Below are 22,577 nucleotides of genomic sequence, written 5' to 3'. Positions count from 1 at the left end.
TATTTGAAAGCACTGTTACACACTTTACAAATATGCAATAATAATTGATTGCACATAATATATATATTAAGTGTCTAGGCTGACATGCTGCTTGGCATGATAGGCTCATCGGTCTGCCAGTGGGCAGCTAAGGCTCTCTGCTGGCTGGGTGGCTGGCTGATAACAGACAAGGGCCAGCCCATGTGTCCTTCCTTGCTGGGGGCTGAGCTCTGCTGGCTGGCAACCTCCCTCCTCTTTGTCCTTAAATCCTCCTAGATCATGGTTTTCCACTTGATTCTAAGATGTTTCTACACTGCCTGCTTGATTCTGACTTGTACCAATCTCCGCTCTACACGCCCATACACTTTTTATTTCCACTTTTCTATCCTGCCTGAACCAGGAGCCCACAAGGCCTGCCTCTTAAAAGCTAACAGTGGCTGATAGGCCTTCCCTTGGTAAAAACTGAGGCAACAGCATGCATGGGTCCTTTTTGCATATGCAATACCATTCTCAGCTCTGAGAGGCCCACTGTCCAGCATCATCTGAATCCAAAGGGTAGGAACCATTTCAAAGGAAGGCTGGTATTACTGTTGGTCTACAGATCAAGTTCATGAGGGCACATCAAAAAGGGACAGCCCCAAGAACTAGCAGCCTTGCGGGTGGGAACCTGGCTGCATGTTCAGCCTGGTATGGGAGGGAGCTGTGGGGAAGGGTGGTTCTGACCAGCACTGGGGAGCCTGTCCTTCGAGACAGTTGCAAGAGGAGAGCTGGGGGTGGTGAGAGCACACAGCACATCTTCCTTTCTTCCTCCCTCTCTCCTCTCCCTTCATCCCTCTTTTCAGTGCTCCACTACAGATCTGCTCTTTCTTTTCTTCCTCTCCCTTTGGTTTCACATGATCCTGTTCCTTCCTTTCTCCCCCTCATTCCCTTTTGTTTTCTCTCCCCACTTTTACTTCCTAACCCTGTTTCCCTGCCATGACACGACAATCACTCTCCCTTGAGTCATCCTTACTTCCCCCCAATGTCCCCTTAGCACTCTGACGTCTTTCCCCCTTCCTCCCCCCTCCCCACCCCCCTCCCATCGCTGACGGACACAGTCCTCTCACCCCACTCAACCCTCCTCCTTTATAAAGGGATTTTCGTCTTTTTAATCCACCAGCCCCCCGTTGCAACCTCACCACTCGAGAGGGGTAGAGCCGCCTCTGCGCTTCACCCTCACCCCCTGCGGGCAGACCCCGGGTGGGGGCACGGCCCCCGGGCTCAGCCCCGACACCACCCCAGGGATGGACGTCCTTGTGCGGGGGACTGCGGGGCAGCGCGGCGCCGGAGTTCAGGTGGAGCAGCGGGCATAGGGCACCGGGCTCGGCTCCCCGACGGCGCGGCAGGAGGGAGAGGAGCGGAGCGGAGCGGAGAGGAGAGGAGAGGGAGGCGAGGCAGGGGTGCGCGGTCGGGCGGGGCGGGCGGAGCCCCGAGGAGAGCGGCAGGTAGGGCGGCTCCGCGGGATGGAGCGCGGGGATCCCGCGGAGCCGTCGGGGCTGCTGCTGGGAGGCGGCGGGGTGAGAGCCGAGAGGGAGCTGCGGGGAAGGCTTGGGGGGTCGCCCGGGAGGGGTTGTCCGCGGTCGGTCGGTCGTGGAGCTGGCGTTTGCTGCCTTCCGACAGCTTTTGCGCTTTCCAGATGAAACCGCGTATGTGAGTGGATCGGTACTTTCAATGGTGGGAGATTGACCTGGCCACTGAAGAGAAAGTGGAGATTTTTTAAATACAGGCGGGGGCTGAAGGAGGGAAAGATGCTGCATTTCAACACATCAAAAGATATCTTTTGCTGTTGTTCTTGTTACTTCTCGACAGTTTTTGTATTCTGACTAAATAGACGCTCCTGTAATAGACCAATGGCCAAGCTCTTTTCTACTATTCCACGCACCAAGCTATTTCTTGTCTGAAGAGTTACAACAGCAGTAATTCAGTGACTAAAAGAATTCCGGAAGGAACTGATTTATAAGGATTGCATAGCTTTTGGCTACATCGTTCACTTTCCATTGTAATCACAGGTTACAATTGTTGCTTGTTTCTCCACAGGCATTTCAGTTGCTATGTAAACTCAATTTCAATTCCATCTGAAATGCTCATTTCATAAATTCACCACAACAGCCTTTTCAATAACAATCTGAGTTTTTTTTGCAGATTGATTCTGAAAAGCATCTTGCTAGGTTTGCTAAAAGCAGACATATTATTGCATTCTTTCCAGCAGCCTTAATGAAATAGCAATCAAAGAACCAGTCGGGACTTCAACATGCCTTTCCATGTGGAGGGGCTAGTGGCCATAGCTGTGTTTTACCTGGCTATCCTGGCAGTTGGGATATGGGCTGCTTGGAAAACCAAGAACACCGGCAGTGATGGAGATCGCAGCGAAGCTATTATAGTCGGTGGAAGAGACATTGGCTTGCTAGTTGGTGGATTTACAATGACTGGTATGTAAAAGTTGCTTTTTTATCCTCTTCTTTTTCATCCCTAACCAGCATAGAGCTTGTTAGTTTTCCATCAGAATGAAATAGAACTATAATCTGCACGCTAAGTAATACATAATGGAGGAAATACTTCTTTGTTTTCCAATTGCTTCTGAAATTGTTTAGTGAATAAAGTATAGCATCTAGATAAAAACAACAAACTGTTTAAAATTGTACGGGAAGAATGTAGTCCATATCTTATTCACTGCTTTCATATTCATTTGTAGATCAGACATGTTTGGACAGAACTGTAGGAGTTATACAGATTAATAAGAGAACTAGTTTTAAAATAACTGTTGCTGTTGTTAAAGCCGTCCAAATTCATGAGTTATTTTTCCTAAGTCTGAGTAAAGCAAAATTTATATGCAATAAATAAATAAATAAATAAAAAGGACAGGGAGGAAAGAGGGAGGCTGCATGAGTTCAGAAAAAGTCTCCAAAAGAAAATCAGTATAAATCTGAACTCTTAAGTGCACTGATTTCTGCAAGCTTACTCTGTGGATTCTTTAACATCTTTTGCGGCAGTTTGAGAAAAATAATACATTTCTGTGAAAATTAGTATCAGAAGGAAAATTCTCCATGAAGAGTAAATTCACTATTTTTTTAGCAGTGCTGTTTGACTCGCAGATCAAGTTGAACCAGATAAGTCCCATGGGTAAACAAAAGGTTCACAGCAAGATCCAAAATCTCAGCTCTTGAAGCTAACATATGGGATGGAAATAAAACTACATTATAAGAAGAGTGAATTGGCCTACCATTTTAATCTAAGCAGTATAATTTTATTTAAGCATGATTCATTGTTTTTTTTTTATATTCTAAATTAAATTCTGGCAAAGCCCTTTCAGATTCAATTTATCAAGTTATGATTTTTGTTTTGTCCTGTATGGTTTCTCAATATGTAATATAGAGGAGATGCACAAAAATTTGGGCCAGAAATTCTATGTTCTTCCCCGTCCCCTTGCAGAGTTATTTTGCTCATTGAAAGTCTGAACGTTTGAGTAAAGGATGTTTTAAATGACATTGACGTTTGAATCCAGGTATATGTTTTTAAATGACATTGATGTTTGAATCCAGGTATATGTTCTACTTTTACCACTCATCTGGTTGTACATCAGAAGCCATGTATCCATCAACTACTGAAACTTAAGATATGACCAGATTCTACTCATGGCAAGGGCTAGTTGGTCTGTTTTCTGCTTAGTTTAGCATTTTCAAGTGCACTGATGCCAGAATCTTTTGCGGAGATACTGCTGTAATCATTAGATTAGAAGAGAAGAGATGAAACAAGATATTCTCCACACAAGTGACTATGATTAACTACCTTGCCTGTGAAAGAAGACATAAATTTGGTCTCCTCAATCCTATTTTGCAGGAATAATTTTCATAAAAGGTGAAGAAGAGATGAGACTTGAATTTTGGTTCCCGATATTACAGGCAATTTCTGTAACCTCCAGAATTCACACCCACACATGCTCATTTCATTTCATGCCACCTCTGAAGGTGATGTAGTATATCATTTCTGTGGTAGAATATCAGACTGATCCCAAAGTCTTTGCTGACGTAGAACACTCACAGATTTTATGCCGTCAGGTTTTACACACCTCATCTCTGCCTTCCATACGTATGGCAGATAGAGTTTGACACTGCAAGTAAATTCCACTTTCACTTTGAAAGCACTGTACCTGGCACGTAGAGATATGAGTTGTGCACATGATCCTACAGAACCAAGGGCTAATCCGCATTTTGTCTCAGTGAGAGTTGATTGGGATATGCTTTATTTGTAAAACCATAAGAAAACCATCGTGAGTATAAACTGACCAAAAACCACTATAACTTTTACAAAATGGTGTCATGGTTCTTTAAAAATCATAGACTAGATTTCACATTTCACAGTGATATCTCCATGTATATTGTCTACAAAACCAGTATTTTTTAGGCCTGCTTGGTGGGGAGGGTGACAGAACTTAGTTTGTAAGTTTAAAATCAAATTGAAAGTGTAAGCATTGTGACTTCATAGGATAGATTCAAGATTCACAAATGTTTAGTTTATTTTTTAAACTATATTTAAAACCTTACTTCAAGTAAGTGTACTCCTTATGAATAGTGGGTATGGACATATTTGGATTGATACTGTGACCCTGAGCAAACAGTTGAGTAACTTACTACGGGAATGCCTTAACAGGAAGCCTACTGAAGGTCAGGTGTATCCGCAATTATCAAAACAGAGTGAAAATCTTGAATTTTCAACTGATCGCAGTTGTATGATTGCAGACTATGTTTAGTCACAGTAGGCATGACTTTAATTCGGGTATTATTTTTCCATGAATATAGGTAAAATGTTGAATTAAGTATTAATATTCCTTAATTTGTGGGGTGACAATTTTAAGAAGTGATATTTCTGACTAACTTGAGCCTATCTTGATTTTGGTGACTGAGATTAAACCCCAAATTATATAATCAAAATGCTCACCAGTGCAACTAAAAATGATCTATTGGCATATTTTTTCATTTTAGTTGGGTGGAGCTTTGTATCACTCTGCAAACATAAAATAAATATAATTAGTATTATCAATGCTATCAGTATTGTGATTTTATTTTTTATTTATTTTTTTGTAATCCCTAGGTCAGAAATTTCATTTTATAGAACATGATGAGCTAATTCAATAATTTGTGTTTAGACAAAGGATAATTTACAAAGAATCTGTCCTATTAATATATAATTAGATATATAAATAATTCTGAAATGCATTTTTATGTTTCTCATAAGAACTAGGAGCCGAATTGCACTCCGTATCCTAAGTATTCATTTGATTATTTTTAGGATGCTTTCTATATATGGACATTTCTATTTGCAGCATTTTTGGGTCCTTCAGATGGAAGGGGAAGAGAGGATTAAGATGGATTACCATGAGTGTTTCTATAGATTATTACATTTTATGTTCTCTTTGTCTGATGTAGGAAAAAAAAAAGAATTTCACCAAAAAAAAAAAAACAAAAAACCCACCCTATTAAACTAACTTTAAATTGTGGCTTAAAAAACTGAGGATCAGAAAATTAATATCTGAAGATTAATATCCCTTCATATCATATCCCATTATTTTCATTGGAAGGTATTTACTGATGAAAGGGTACCCTTTAGCCCCCTCGCAAAAAGCTGTGTAACACCTTTCTAAAACTTTGGGATGCCCTGCAGATGTTTTAGAGGAGTTGTGTACGTACAAAAATTTATCAGTGGCTATTTTTCAAACTCTCAATCAAGAAAACGAGTAATTACATTATAAAAGAGTGCTAAATCCTCCATTCTAGCCTATTAACCAATATCTGTCCATAGGGCAGCATTCTTCCCAGCCAGGGGAGGGCAATGGCCCCTGCCACGTCCTGCAGAACTGAAATGTCCTGGTCACTTCCAGACAAAAATAAAGCACAGTGTCCAAGTTCCCCTTTGGAGCACAGCCACACTTTTAATTGCAATCCCAGGTAAATCATTTCCAGCCACTGAAGCCTTCTTTCCCCACACCAGCAGTTCTGGTAGACATCCGTCCTTGACTATGGGCTATTTCCTACCTGGAATTGTGTGTAATTCATTCAGAATTCATGCTTCTAATTTTTCCAGGGAAACAGACATACGCAAATATCTTTCTAAATATTTATTCGGTGACTTCTGCTACAGTGTGCAGGTGAACATAACACATTCCATAAGTATGTACTACTTGAGAAACAACAAGCAACAGATATCCCAGGTGCACAGGAACTCTGGTAACCAAAGTATTTCCACCTGCTTCTCTACATTCACACTCCAGAGAGGCAAAAAATCCCAAATGACTGATGATCTTCTATATATATTCTGTATCCCTGGCTCTTCCTGTCAAGGGTCAGTGTTCACCCATCTTCTCCATGTGGTTCCACATGGTCATCACTCACTTGTCTCTGTAATGCACAGTGATTCTCAGTACTGAAAAGCCTACCAATAACAACAGGGTATACCATTTCACTCCTTTTGTTTCAGACATTCTCTGATGCACATTCTGTATACAAATCCATTTCAGTATTTCCAACAACAGAACGGTTCATTCCTGTCCTTCGAAATCCAGAATGGGGGAAAATTGCAGTGCTCAAGTTTCCAGAGATCTTTGATTCCAAAGCATGGTGCGATTTATCACCAAGTTAAAAAATGCCATCTCATGGTTAAGAGGTATCACACGTAAGTGGAAGAGTAGTCTGCAAGATTTCCATTGAAGTTCTTTAGGAATTTTAATTATGTCTCCATTGCTTGCATCCATCTCCACTTGTTTAGTCCGAATATTGAGTAAGGAAAGTAACTTCCTTACAATTTCAAGTTTTTTCACAGGAAGCTTGAATTGTGCATGTTGTGTAAGAAGGCAATGGCTTTTGAGGTAAATCAAAATGGCATTGCAAAAACATACTTGTAATGACTTGCCTGCCATTCTTAAAACTACAGGGTCAGGTTTGTAAAACTCATTATACACCTGAGAAAATATTTTTTTTTCCTGTGAAATCTGCAAACTAAGAGATAAACTTAATTACTTAATTCATCATCAATGATTTTTACAGATTCAATCACAAAAAGATGTCTGCGTTTGAGGTTTTTGTCAGATGTACTCAAAGTTCAGAATTCTCAAATGTAGAAACTTCTCTTCGAGGCAGAAGATTAATTCATTAAGGGTCTGAGTTCAGTATATCGGAAATATTGATGCTGTTATACAAATGATCAGAAATATTACAGATACTACAGTTCTCTTCTAGAATGTGCCTTCAGGGAGTGCAAAAATACACTAGTCTATTTTTGGAACTTAAACAGCTTAAATATAGGACCTATATGATGATTTCTCTGTTCATGGGGCTGGGCAACTTGGCAGGGCAGAGCTGCCACCTTGATGGCATGAGGCAGGGGTTGGCTGCAGAATGGGTTGAGCCAGGCTGCGTGCAGCCTGCAGGCTCCAGCTTGGACATGAAATTCTTGTCTAATTTCAATGCTCAGAGTTTTTTGAACTGGGATGACTTCATCACTGTATGGTTATTCTTCTTTGCCTCTCCTTTACATCTTGGTTTCATTTGAAGAAACAAAGAAAATGATCATGTTTCATGAGTTAATACGCTTCATTCTTTGTAAAAAGGGGAACTCGAGCCTCACATTTTCACTGATTGTACAGAGTCCATCTGGTTTCTCTTTCATATGTTTAAGTTATATATTTTTTTTATTAGGACTACCTTCTATAAAAGGATGTTATATCTGGTACTTGTATAGTACACATAATAAAAAACAGCTATATTATAAGTGATGACAATTTTGTTCTTCATCAGGGAAGGTTTTTATTGTTCGTGTGCATTAAAGGCTTTTCTACCTCTTCTTTTCCAGCCACATGGGTTGGAGGAGGTTACATCAACGGGACAGCAGAAGCTGTATATGTCCCAGGCTATGGTCTAGCTTGGGCTCAGGCACCTATTGGATATTCACTTAGTCTGGTTTTAGGTAAGCAAGGAAATGAAGGTAATAGTCTCTGATTTTAGAGTTCTGATGTCAAGGCCATTGTCTGAAATGACATCACTTGGGTTTGATGAAATTACACCTAGATGAACTGTTGCTGCTGTTTGTTTCTTTTGGACTTATGTGGGTTTTTTTTTAACTGTATGTACTGTTTTATATATTCTGTTTTTTTGTTTTGTTTTTTTTGTTTCGTTTTTTAAGAATCTATATAGTCTGCAGAATATTACCAGGTTCTCTAATTGTGTCTAAGTCTTGGACTTCAAAAGCAGCAAATATCCTTGCAGGTTAGGGAATTGCTTAAACCGTACATATCTCCACTGAGAGACTAAACAACTTTCCAAATTTCACTCATGAAGTCTAGAGCAGAACCAGTTTGTTGCACTATAAGCTGGACTAAACTTTTTTTTATATGCAGTAAAAAACTCAAAATCATGGTCAAAATGAAAATACTGAATCCTTCCATGTGCAGAGTCAGTATGTAAAATACAGACAGCACTGTATTTCTTAATGCTGTGTTCTCTAATTCCCAAAAGTTAATCACAGACCTTCTTACCTTTCTTTAAAATAATAGCGATGAAAAATCTCTTGTCATGTTTCAGCTGCATGGAGCAGCTCTCAACAGAAATATTGCCTTGTGAGCTATGATGAATGCTCTACAAAGCTGTCAAGTGCATCCTTTCAGTCTGTGAACAGATCATGGCCCTAAGGCAAGTGCTGGTGCAACTGCTTAAAAAGAAAATGTTTCCAGAAATGATCCTGTATTTTTCATCTTGTATTAATATGACTGGTTTGCTAGCTTTTTGTTAATACTTAGGCTCTCAGTCTATTTTGAGCCTTTTTCTCCTGGTCCTCCCAGCTAGGCTGTGCTAATTTTTTCCCCTTTGGTTGCTTTTCCAGATCTTGCCCCTTTTATTTTGTCTTATACAACTCAGTTTCCCCTCAGGAACTGTGGCCTCCCCTGGTTCTCTTCTGTTCCCAGACGTAATGATACCACACTGTACATATTCCTCCGTGTTCTATGCAGGCCAGCTCTAGTTCCAATAGTAATTCCCATCCCCAAGAGCAGTTCTGCATCCTGTAAGGAAAATAGTAATATCAGATCTGTCTAGAGATCAGTTGATGTCATTATCAGGTCACGAGTGTTATGATCAATCTGTGTCATTAAGTGGCCATTAGAATCATAGCCATAAGCATCTTAGAGGTTTGTAGCCATTGTAGAATTGTCCCAAATCAATAGCTCACAAGAGGCTGAGTTAGCTACTCCCCTCATTTCTATCTATTCCAGACTTCTTCCTTGAACTGATAAACACTGTCCCCTGCAGAGAAAAGGAAAATCTGTGGTGTGACCATACGTCCCTCTTTAGAACACAGCAAGAAAATAATTTCTGTTTGCATGATATGTACAGGCATACAGGAGAAGAGGAATTGCTTATCCTTTAAAAATATATAAGAACAGAATAATAGAAGAAATATTATTGCTTAGGCTGAATGGATTTAAGATTGATTTAACCTTCCTACTAATTCAATAATCTGCTGTATTTTTTCTAATTTTTCAAGTTCAAACAGCTAGAATATCTCTTATTACCTTTGACAGATGTTTGAATAGCCTAATAGATTATGCTACCAGTGACTATTTTTTTCCTGCTTTAGTTGTATTTTGTAATGATGATATGACAAATAGGAATAGGATTCATGAACAATGCAAAAACAGAAGATTCTGGAGGCTTTCTGTGTGAAAACTTCCTATCTAAAGACTGCATAACCTGTGATTTCCTAGAGCTTTCTGTTAGGGGAACTTAATTAATTGAAGAAATGTCAGTGATATAAGGCAAGTCAGAGAGATCTGGAAAATCTTCTGTACAATACAATGAATAGATTCCCTATCTTGAGACTAAGAGCCTAAGAATCTCCAAATTCTGTATAGCTGATTTAATTAGGGTCTCCCTCATTTTCTTGTCTTTGAGTGTAGCTTAGTATTGCATTTCAGCAGTGTTACTGTGAGAGAAGTCTTCTTATCTGTAGACATGCTGATGGCAACTTATTTCCATAGAATGTCTATTTTGTCTTCTCTGACATTTATCCCTTTTTCTTTTTTCTTCTTCTCAAAACAGAAAGATTAATGTAGTAGAAATAAGTTAGAAGTGTGAGGACTTTTCACAGTAATGTACATACCCAGTACATATGTGAGTCAGGCAGAGCAAAATTGTGATACAGCAAATCTTATGAATATGCACAGAAATAAGTGTATGACGGATGTTTAGGGAACCTGACACCTGCAGAGCCCAGAAGGCATTTGACCTACCCTGCAGGTGTAGTAAGGTTGATTTAAGCGTAGTTATAAATCTGGGTTGTCCTGAAAGGATCAGTTTTGCTGAGTGCGCACCATACCATGTGTGGACCCGTATTTCTGGTCCAGAATCACAGACTGTTTTATTTCTAGTGTAGTTCTGTGTGAAAAATAAGACTTATGCTGGGGTCTAATCTATGTATGAACAGACTTAGGTACAAAAGCCATTCCCTTAGGCTGATCCAGAATCAAACAAAACTCTGACAGCATCCTTAGTGGAAGATCAAGTAAACTGAGCCAAACAAAATAAAGCAGAATTATTTTCCTTTACTACATCATAAACATAAACGATGTGATTTGATTATGCAACGCTGTGGTTAGATGTAAAATTAGAGTTCCTAACAAATATTTTACTTTCACTTATTAAAAAAAAAAAACAGTAAAACTGATTTTTTAATAACTTTAGTTGACAATCAGTGTTTCACCCCTTAATGTCAATGCATTACTCCACTACAGTTAGTGTCTTGTACTACCTTTCTTTGTAGGTGGCCTGTTTTTTGCAAAACCTATGCGTTCCAAAGGCTATGTGACAATGCTAGATCCTTTTCAGCAGCTATATGGAAAAAGGATGGGAGGACTCCTGTTTATTCCAGCTTTAATGGGAGAAATGTTTTGGGCTGCTGCCATCTTCTCTGCCTTAGGTAAGGAATTATCATTTTAAAAGTTAACTTGAAATAGGTGCAAGAGATTAAGAAAGTCAGAAATGCATAAAAAACTGACTTCAAATACTAGCTATTCTAGCCAAATATTAGTTATTCTATCAGAGTGTGGCAGTTGTCTCAAACCTGTGGTAACCAGTAGCCATGGAAAGACTGAGTAATAAATTTCCTTTAATGGTGAGAGTGATGTGAGTGATTGCAAGTATCCCTTTTATGTCATGGCAGCCCTAGCTTCTCTTTTACACCACTGAGACCACAGGGGACAGACAGAATTTCCCTGAAGTATACGAAACATCATTGCCAATGCATCTGAACAAAATAAGCCTTTACATAAAGAAGGCCTAAATAGACACAGCTTTCCATAGCACAAATAATAGAAGTAAAACAAGGTTCAGATAAATAAATTTAAGTATTATTCAGTCTGATGTGGCTTTTTTCTTGACAAAATAAAGAAAATACTTAGGATTCAATAAAGGATGCAGAGAATTAGTAGAACTGTGACTCAATAGAAAATCACCCAGCTACTCATCCAGTCCAAAAAAATAAGTCAGTTTCCAGGGTTTTTAATTATATTTCAGTTTTTAATTTAGCAATCCCTTCAAGAGCTGAGAAAGTCCTTGAGCTGAAGCACCAGTAGTTGACTTTTACCAGCTAATCATACTCATAGTGCACATGCATGTGGTAATGCGTTCTAGCACAGCAATTTTAAACAGAAAATAAACTTTGAAGGTACTCTCCAACTGTGCTCTGATGAACTGCAAAGCAATGGGGAGCTTGTTTACCAGAATTTCATCACAAAACCCTTAAAGGACTAAGAACAAACTACATGCTGAGGTGATAGGAGTTGAATAGCTTGAAGAACTCTCTGAGTATTTAGAATATACTTTCTTTTTGATTGAGGACAAGCTAATATGTGAAATTTCAAAGCAAATGATGTGAATGCCTTTCTTGTGGCGTTGTATTAACTGCTGATGGCTGAAGACTATCACTGACTATAAAGGTCACAGAGATTTTTAATGTTAACTGTTTTGTGAGTAGAAACACTTATATTTACAACTCTGATTTGAACACCTACCTTCACTGATGACTTTTCAGTCTGAGTACTCTTCATTTGTTGATCCTCTTTGTGATTCCTTGCTTGGCAGGGCTGTAGAAGGGAAAGACAGGACTTCCAACTTGGGCAAGATTTATGAGCCTGTAATTGTGAAACACAAGAATGTTGAAGACTCAGTGTATAACAAAAAGTTACCTATCAGCTCTCTGCAGCTTCTATATAGCACATGTAATTCTGGGAGGTACTGACAGATACTTTCCACCCATGTGTTCAAGAATATCCAACTGCCTTACCTGCAAGGACTGCAAGTTATTCTAAGATATTTCATCTAAATTATCACAATTGGAAAGAAACGATTTTTTAAAACATTGTGTTTAAATACTAAAATTATTTTTTTTAAAATTGTATATCTACAGCAAGTGTATAGACACCTTGACAGCTGTTGGAAGCACAATACAGAACACAAGCAATCTGGGACATTTCTTGAGTGCTCTGATGATTTCATGACTGGTTAAGGGAGTTGATGAAGAGAGTTGCTCTTCTGAGCCTAATACTTGCTAAAAGAAGAAGATGAATTAGTTAGGGATGTAAAGGGCAGAGGCAACCTTAGCTGCAGTATTCAGAAGACAGTAAGAGACCTGAGAGGAGGGAACAAGGCAAAAAGCAGGACTGTGGCAGGGGATTCCAGGAGAGCAGACTTTGGTCTCTTCCAGGATCTGCTTGGAGGAATCCCTTGAAAGATGATAGTGGGATTTAGGAGAATTAGCTGACATTCAGGGGTCACCTGCTCCAAGCTTTGAAACAGTTCACTCTGACAGTCAGGAAGATGAGGAATTGTCAGAAGGCCTGCGTGGATGAAGAAGAGGCTGCTGTCTATACACATATATAAAAAGGAAACATTAAAGAGGTAGAAGAAAGAACTGGGGACCTGAAAGGAATATAGAGATGCTGTCTGAATATACTGGGATGGGGTCTGAACAGACAAAGTCCACCTGGATTTGAATCTGGCCATAAAGGGCAACAAGATTTGCTCCTACATGTACACAAACTAAAGTAATGTGTAGGCCAGCCAGGCCTTTTGATGCTGTCTCCCATAATATGCTCATAGACAAATTGACGAAGTGAGTGGGCAGTGAGGAGGATTGAAAATGTACCAAGCTGCTGGTACCCAAACTTACCAAAGCATAGAGTCCACCCGATGGCCAGTCATCCACCAGAGTACCCCAGGGGATCAGTACTGAGTGCTGTACTGTGTAACAACTTTGTTAATGACTTGGACAATGGGATCAAGTTTCTTCTCATTCTGTGACATACACTAACATAGTTTTGTTTTTGTGGTTTATTTTTCCATAGGTGCCACAATAAGTGTGATCATTGACATTAATATCAATCTTTCAGTCATAATTTCTGCCCTGATTGCAACTCTGTACACTCTTGTGGGTGGGCTTTATTCTGTGGCCTACACTGATGTAGTTCAGTTATTCTGCATCTTCCTGGGGCTGGTAAGTTTGGCTTTTGTCCACTTTGTTGAAAATTTTACCTTGAGCATTATGATAAATGACAAATGCAGAGACCTGTTGCCCAGCTGAAATTCTGGAACTGTGTCTTCTCTGAAAGTGAGAGAAAGGAATACCTCCACTCACAGAACAATGGCTTTAAAAGGTCTTTTTTTGCTTCAATGTTTTTGCATCAATCAAGCCTATGCTTTGGCAATACTGCTGATGCAAGCCATGATTCTTTTATCCTACCAGTCTGATTGTGCACTCTTTTAATTTTCGCTCTGAGTATGTATCTAATGAATTCAGAATGGGACTGGAGATAATTGATTATCTGTCCATAGCACTGTAGCGGAGACACTGGAAGGAGGCATGAAATGCAGAGAGTAGTCAGTAAAGCAGTCCAGAAACACTGGAATTGGACCTGCACAGACAGTATTCTCCTGTTTCTCTTTCCTATAGCTGTCACTTACACAGCTTAGCTAACCTCCTGCTGTAAATCATCATCTGGATTTTTCCTCCATTTCCCTCCGTTGACCTTGGAGACTGGGGAGTTTCACAAGATGACCATGCTGTTTGAATACAGTGTTATGATTCACCCATCAGTTATCAGTCATATGACAGTGGGTAGCCTTCCCTCTACTTACTGCTATTCGTTGACTCTGTTCTGAAAAACTTCAGTGCAACAGGGGTCAGATCACAAGGGTGCAGTCAAAGAAGCTGCTGTTTTTGCTTGCCAGTGCTAGTAACAGATTGTCACAGGTGTGCAGAGATATGAGACAGGCTGAAATAGAAGGAGTGGCTCAAGGTGATGGAGCTGAATGACACCTTGGGGACCCTGAGTGGATTCTCTGCTTTCACCAGAGTTTTCATGAAGCCCTAGGGAAATTGTTTCTGCCAGAGTTTGCACAGATGGCTACTAGCTAACCCTGTGTGAGTCCTCACTCTAAGGTGTCCTACTGTGAGGCTTGCGACCTTATTTGCAGAAGTGCTAAGCATTCCCATTTGTAACTGACTTCATGGGAATTGTGCTAAATACTCTGAAAAAGCAAATACAACTTCCATCTGTCCACCTCCAATGAGAAGTTGATACAGAACAACTTCTCTCACACTTCTTTTCTTCATCTGCATAGTGAAGTAAACACTGTCTCCTTCCCTAAGGTGCATGTTAACATTTGTGAACCATTCGGTTTCCACAGATGGCATGCATTACAGAAATTCCCCAGAATAAAGTGAATCACTCATGCACTACTGGAGACGCTCATTTCATGGAAATCACAACATGATCCCATGATTAAAGGTGGTGTGAACATGTGAGGAAAGACAAAGGTTGTATAGCTGTCTTTTAAATTGTTGGATCAGTAGTTTTAATAGTGTTCTTTTAATACAGATTGGGCTCGTTATGTAATTTCCCATTTAAAATAAACAATAACACTGCCATGTAGAAAGAACTGTATTCATAGTCTTAGGAGTCATGAGGGACAAGAAGCTTCAGATAGCACTTAAGTAGTCATGTTATAGATGAGGTGGTTTTAGATGAAATAGGACACTTTCACAGCAAGTATCACAGTGGAAGATGTGAGAGACTTGGTGTCCCAGCTTCCCCTTCAGACTCTGGAGCAGTTTGTGTACCCACTGGCACAGAGTATTACTGCTTGCTACTCCTAATATCTTTTCCTTACCATAGATATAATGCTTGTTCTAATCACTTCTACTTCCTGCACTGGCTCTTCATTTCAGACAGTCTCATCCTTATGCCTGTGTAAACCCTAACCCAGTCTAGGCAACCACATAGTTCCCTGGTTTTCTTCTTCCAACCCCAGGTATTTTTCCTCTTTCCCTCTTCTCTACCTACAGTTGCAATTCTCAGCTCCAGCCCGTTTTTATTTTGCCCAGTCAGTGTTCCCCTGATGCCGTACTCCTTCTGCAACTATTTGTCTCTTCATCTCATCTGTATTATTAATTCTCCATTCACTTTGCTGTCGTATAAACGTACCTTTTTTTTCCTGGTTTCCAATACCATGAGTTCCAGATCCTTCTAGCTACCTCTTACTTCTTCCCTGAACTTCTTCTTACTGAATAAGGCCCCAAAATCTGCTTCACTTCCACAAGCCATTGTTTTATTTTTGCTCCATTTAAAACAGTGAATTTCCTACTCCAGTTTGAAACAGCTCAAAGAGAACAATAGGAGAGAATTTGAGACTGTGTCCATATTAGCAAGTTATACAGTGCCAGTGTAAAAATACAAGATCATCTGTTCTTTTTTATTGCTGACACAGTTTCTCCCATGCCAGCTAGTACATTTCCAGATAGTTCCCAGGAGCGGGTCAGGGCTGTCCTGTTTGACAGGAAAAGGAAATCTAGTCCTATAGATATAAGCTAGGGCATTTCACTGAACTGCAGATCCAGAGATCACGAAGAGCTAGATTGCTGTCAGGAGCTGGAATGGATTACAAATCTCGTAATGTAATTGCAGTTCAGTCCCTATTAAATCCTGTACTGTAGCTTGAAGGTTGCAGGTGGACCTTCAGAAATTTTCCCTACTGAAAGTCTCAGCTGAGTATATGCAAACTACATCTCTTCAGAAACTCACTCATTTTGACATGTTCGAGATTTGAGATTTGCAAAGAAGAATAAAAAATCCTCATGACATCCTTCTTCTCTGTGAATTCCTCAAAAAAAAAGAAAAAGAGTATTAGCATCCTATCATTTTGACAATATATTTGCTTTCCTCATCTTTCTTTCAAAATCTCTTGGAGATGACTGAAATACTTTGGTGATATTTCCCAGGAAAACCTATGCAGACACTGACACAGGAGATTTTCTTCCCAAGTTTTTAAATTGGTGAAGTTTAACATGTAACTGAGAAACTGTACTTCATAGGCAACTTTCTGATAAAATATAGTAATTCATGTCTTTTTCACGCACTGATGCAATAACTATGCAACAAAGTAGAGGAAAATGTTTGAAGTTTCACCTCTTTGCACCTCTATGTACTTAAATGTGTTCATTTGGGCTATGGTAATCTGCATAGTTTTGGCTATCACAGAATGCTTAAGGGTGCTGTGCTTGCAGTGATATGTTCCATAGATAAATAAGCTTGGTTTTCATCTTAGTAGGAAGTGCCAAGGTCCTCCTCACAGGGAGTTAGTGAGCTGAAAAATGGTTTGGAAGGCAAATACACAAAAAGACTGTTGGTGAAGAAAATCTATCTTCTGGCAGAAACTATTTCACAATTGATTTTTTGGCCCAGATCAAAAACAGAGAGAGGGAAAACAGCCAAGAGCTCAGTAAAATTGTTCTTGAAGTAGAAAAGTGCTGTAATTGACTGGGTACTGTAATACATCGAAGTATTCTGGAGCAATAGTGATGCTCTGGCAGCATCCCTCTCTTGCCATGATACAGTGTTTCATAGAATCATAGAATGGCTTAGGTTGGAAGAGGCCTTTGAGGACCATTGGGTTCCAATCCCCTGCTGTGAGCAGGGCTGCATCCACCAGATCAGGTTGTCCAGGATCCCATCCAACCTGGCCTTCACTGCCTCCAGGGGCACCACAGCTTCTCTGGGCAGCCTGTGCCAGTGCCTCACTGCCCTATTTTCTAATTAGAAGCATAAATTCCAAGGTTTTTTTTTAATTAGATAGAAATTCTCAAACTTTCAGGTTTGATGCCTCATGCCTCACAAATACAAATACTGGTGCTTTTGCATGCAGGTTTATAGGTATCTACCTATACCTAAACTCTTGTCTGCAGTGTGGTTCAAGAAAGACTCTAAAGACTATATGTGGAGTTTAGGGAAAATACAGTGAATATGTATAAAGATATTTCTCCTGCTGATGGTATGACTTCCTCATACTCACTGTCCAGAAAAAGGTAAAATATACAGTACTCTGTAGATGTTCTTGATTTGCAGCATGCAAGAGAAACAGACCAATGTAAATATTATAATTTCATGAGTTTATCTTGCCTTCATTAGACCTGAACAAACTATTATTCTTTGGTTACAGTGGATCAGCGTACCCTTTGCATTGTCCAATCCTGCAGTGACAGACATTGGTTTCACAGCTGTGCATGAGGTGCACCAAGCACCTTGGCTTGGAACTATTGGCTCACTTAATATTTACACCTGGCTGGACAATTTCCTTTTACTGGTAAGTGATGGCTTATATTAAGGACTAAAGCACCTTACCACTCCCACAGTGATATTGTAACAGCTAGAAAAAGCAGAATCTCGTTAAGAGTTTCCAGTAACATGAAAACTTTTATCTTCTCGACTTCTGCTAAATAAGTAGATCACTTTGAAAGTAATGCCTCATATTAATTTTATGGAAACTACAACAGATACAAAGAACACAATAACACTTTTTGGTAGAACAAATTCTTAGCTACAGAACACTTTTTCAACACAGTCACAGCCATTTGCTATACATTTTCACCAGCTGTGACAAGAGCCTGCATGCTACACTTGTAAAAATCTGCACCAGTGAAGTTGACTCACTGTCACTATCATCACTGACGAAACACACCATCCACCACCTCACTGCTCATGTCCACAGTTTGGTCTCCATAAATGCAAGCATTGATAAATGTCAGTGGGCGCCGTTTTTTCCACATGGAGGAATTCAATGACATACCTTTGCTTCATGCATGCTTCCAAATTAGACACCATTGTGTCAAACTGCCTGTCTGCTTCCATCTGTCACACAGCAACAAGATGTAAGAGGATGTTGGTAGGAAGGTTCAACCTCTACTGACATACCACCAACATCTACCTCTAACATCATGGATTGTAACCATAACATTACTTCCCATGCAACCCTCATATTTCTGAACATTTGAATGATTTTGGAGAAATATCAGTAGAATATTGTAGCACAGATGTCAACATCAGCGCTGCCAGGAACAAGGTTTAAATATTGTCAGTCTGAAAGATTTGCTTTATGCTAAAATTAATTAAAATTGTGTGGATAGCACTTAACTGATGTCATTCTTGGCAAAATAAATTTATATATCGCAGATGGCAATAAATATATAGTACAAATGATTAAATATGCCTTAGGTGTAGGTGATGTAGAAAGAACTTTAAAGAGATGGATGGATGAATTCGTCCACGCTGGAATGAACTGAGGGTTTTCATTATTTAATACTCATTTATTGCTCCTGGGATTGGTGGTTATTAAGTGCTTTCCATTAGAAGGTCTAGCAACATATGCTAACATTTTCCATTCTCAGTGTCCCTAAGCAACTTTATAACGTTTTTATTATCATATTCTAGCTTGGGATTTCTTTCTCTCTCTTTTATTTTATTTTTTTCCTAAGTAATCTCAGCTGGAATCCTCAGAGTTTTCTGACAATAGAGCTAGTAAAATACAACATTTTATCCAGCATAGGTTTATTAGAGATTCTTAGAAATTCAAAGTATGACACTAACACATGTGGTTAAATTCTGTGCCATAAGGTTGAGGGTTTTGTATCTATTCAAAGGAAAGCTCTGATGCTGCCAAACTGTGACACATTTCATCCTGTTTAGTTCATTACATTTCAAGAAATGTACACATCTAGGAAGGCTTTGTTAAAACAACATTATTAAGGCTGCAAAGGAAAGCACTCATAAATAGTTCATCAAAATCTGAGCTGCTTGTGAAGCATTCATTTGATCCCTTTGTGCACATGAGGCATATATGAAACACCTGTATATACACTCTTAGGAATAAATGTCTCCTATCTCATTTAGCATGTTAAACTGGACTGTGCACTTTTAGTGAGCAGTTTGCTTTGTTTTCTTTCCAGAGAGCTTAGTCATAGGCACTTATTTACTTTGTGGGGCCTACTCAAACCATGCTTTGAAGAGAGGATTTTAGCACGTGTTTTTTCAGCTTTTGATAATAGTCTTTTATGATATATTTTGTGGGTGTAATTTTAAGTCTAATATTCACTTTTACATCCACAAAGTAAGTGAGCAGTTGTCACCATAAAAAAAAAGAATCAAAACAAAACAAAAAAAAAAAAAACCCACAACATTATTTTACTACTGTGTCCGTAATTTATATTGTTATCATAATAGGTTAAGACAGTGGGAGAGTCATCTTTCAAATTCTCATGTTAAATACATATGGAAAATGTTGCTTGTTTAGATAGTTATATAGAAGGAGATAAAATCTTTCTTTTCAATTCTATCAGTAACTAATGTAATTCTGGGGGAAAAGGATGCTGAAGGCCAAATTCTCAAAATATAAGATATGTCAGTAGCATTTTATAACTTTTTATAAGGATTTATCAAATATTTATGGGGGTCACAATACCTTAAGATTACAGAGACTGCGTAGCATTGTTTCTAACTGTACAGAGAGTAACAGAGAGAGACTGTACAGAGTTTCTTTTAGAGAAAAGAGTGGAATTTAAGTGGGCTTAGAAAGTTCTAATATTACTTGTGAGGATGGAAATTACAGGTGTTACTTATTAACTGATAAATAATAAATGAAAGAGCAGCAAAACGGCATTCAAGTGATGCTTCTATGTGCTTTCTACATGGTGATAGCAAAGAAACTTGTTCAGCCCCCAGTAACAGAACACTGCTTATTGTGTTTGCAGACATTCGGAGGGATCCCATGGCAAGCATATTTCCAGCGCGTTCTTTCCTCGTCTTCTGCCACATATGCTCAAGTTTTGTCATTTCTGGCTGCTTTTGGCTGCATTGTAATGGCTATTCCTGCAGTACTTATTGGTGCAATTGGAGCATCCACAGGTAAATTATTAAAAATGAGTAGTACAATAAATGCATGAAAATCTTATATTAGACAGGGGACATCATTAATTAACCTGTGACTTCTTCAACAGGAGACTGCACTGAAAAATAGTTTCATAGTATGTCTTTCCCAAGAGAGATTTTCCATTGTTCAACAACAAAGGACAGCTAAGCTTCAGTACATCGCTCTTTCACTTCCCATCCTCAGAAGAGCAGGTGCAGAAAATAAAAGGGAAAAAATACATGGGTTGAGACAATGGCAGAGGGATCATCCACCAGCTACTGTCACAGGCAGACTAGATTCAAGAGATCAGCGTGATTTATTGCATATTGTTAGTAGAGTAGAACAGTAAAAACAAAGAGCAAGCTAAAATCATCTCCTAATGTAGTAACATGTTAATGAGTAACTAATAATGTTACTCACAACACACTGGTGTCTATATTTCAGCCTGGAACCAGACCGAATATGGTGTTCCTGACCCCATTGCTAATAAAGAAGCGGATATGATTTTACCAATTGTACTCCAGTACCTTTGCCCAGTCTACATCTCGTTCTTTGGCCTCGGTGCTGTATCTGCTGCCGTCATGTCATCAGCTGACTCTTCAATTTTATCAGCAAGTTCTATGTTTGCTCGGAATATTTATCAGCTCTCATTTCGACAAAATGTGAGATACTTTCAATTTCACTTTTGAAGAAAATTTTAGATGAGCCTTTACTAGGCATAGACTACCATTTCTTAGTGAAACATGTACTCCACATTCCTGCCTATGACTAGAGAAAGTACAGCATTTCTTTCCTAATGGTATATTGAGTAAGCTGAAAGTAAAAAATGTTCATGGTTGCGACTGATGACACAGCTGAAAAAGATTATAGGAGGCAGATATCAAGTTCTGCATGGCATTGCATCTTATTATAAATAGCTCCTAATTATTGTAGCAACCGTAAGTTTTACTTAAATGCTTAATGAAATGTGGCATCTTTCTTACTTACTGGTTTATTAGGAAATCACATGGCACTCAAGAAAGGCACAGAGTGGGTTCGTGAGTCATAGTTTTTCTTAGGAAATGGAGAAGAAAAAAATCTGACACTGGAAGTTTTTTCTTGTTGATCTATATTGTGTTTATTTTCAAAAGTTAATTCTACAACTGTTGTTTTTTCTCTGACACATTATCAGATTTTTCCATATGCACAAAGTACAATGACTTTTTGAATGGCAACCATAGCCCTTGTTTGTTTTTTCTTCCATTCTTGAGCTAGAGATAATAGCTTGTGAATATTGCTGAATGTCATGCAAAATTCCTTTACAATATCATGCCTTATATAGACTGTGTTCATAAATGAAGGCATACACTTACATAACAGAACACTTAACACTGCACTTCTTTTTTTATTGCAGGCCTCAGACAGGGAGATCGTGTGGGTCATGAGAATCACTGTTTTTCTCTTTGGAGCATCGGCAACAGCAATGGCACTGCTAGCGTCATCTGTGTACGGCCTGTGGTACCTCAGCTCTGATCTTGTTTATATCATCATATTCCCTCAGCTCTTGTGTGTGCTATTTATTAAAGGAACCAACACCTATGGTGCCATTGCAGGATACTTATTTGGCCTTGTTCTCAGAATAACTGGAGGAGAACCGTACCTCTACCTTCAGCCCTTGATCTACTACCCTGGCTGCTATCCTGATGAAAATAATATCTATGTCCAGAGATTCCCATTCAAAACACTAGCAATGCTTACCTCCTTCTTTACTAACATTATAGTCTCCTACTTAGCCAAATACTTATTTGAGAGTGGGACTTTGCCACCAAAGCTGGATTTCCTTGATGCTGTGGTTGCGAGGTACAGTAGAGAACATATGGACAAAGCAACGCTTGTAAAAAGTGACAATATTGTTTTAAATGAACTTGCACCTGTGAACCCACGACACAGTCTAACTTTGAGCTCAACGTTCACAAACAAGGAAGCCTTTAATTATGTTGATTCGAGTCCAGATCTATCCAACACTGAAGATAATTAAAAACTGTGGCACCACAGACAAAGCAATGCAAAACACTTCTATTCTCTTCTACGGAGAATAGTAAGAGGCATTTTATGAGAAGAAAAGCAAAACTTAGGAATGAAATGCCACTGCACAATCTTTAAGTTGGTTCTACAAGCAGGAGCATCCATGGGCAAAACTCTTTTCTGTTATTATCTAACATAGAGTGTTCAACAAAAGATGCACTCAGATCCCACTCTTTCCACCCACAACTATAAACTATGTAATTAAAAAAATATTTACAA

General features: G+C 39.1%; 1 protein-coding gene across 1 annotated transcript; it reads left to right on the top strand.

Moving 5' to 3' along the window:
• Window positions 1-2,269: 2,269 nt before the first annotated feature.
• Window positions 2,270-22,311, top strand: SLC5A7 (solute carrier family 5 member 7). The gene is made up of 8 exons (XM_065743612.1): window positions 2,270-2,447; window positions 7,861-7,974; window positions 10,822-10,977; window positions 13,403-13,551; window positions 17,553-17,696; window positions 20,137-20,290; window positions 20,739-20,956; window positions 21,688-22,311. The coding sequence occupies exons 1-8, from the start codon at window positions 2,270-2,272 to the stop codon at window positions 22,309-22,311; spliced, it is 1,737 nt and encodes a 578-aa protein (XP_065599684.1).
• Window positions 22,312-22,577: the final 266 nt, after the last annotated feature.

This window comes from Cyrtonyx montezumae, unplaced genomic scaffold (genome assembly GCF_038088225.1).
Source record: "Cyrtonyx montezumae isolate F1298 unplaced genomic scaffold, pur_monq_1.0 scaffold_3, whole genome shotgun sequence".
In the NCBI taxonomy this organism is placed as follows: domain Eukaryota; kingdom Metazoa; phylum Chordata; class Aves; order Galliformes; family Odontophoridae; genus Cyrtonyx; species Cyrtonyx montezumae.
Note: the sequence above shows the minus strand (reverse complement) of the source record. Positions and strands in the feature narration are given on the sequence as shown.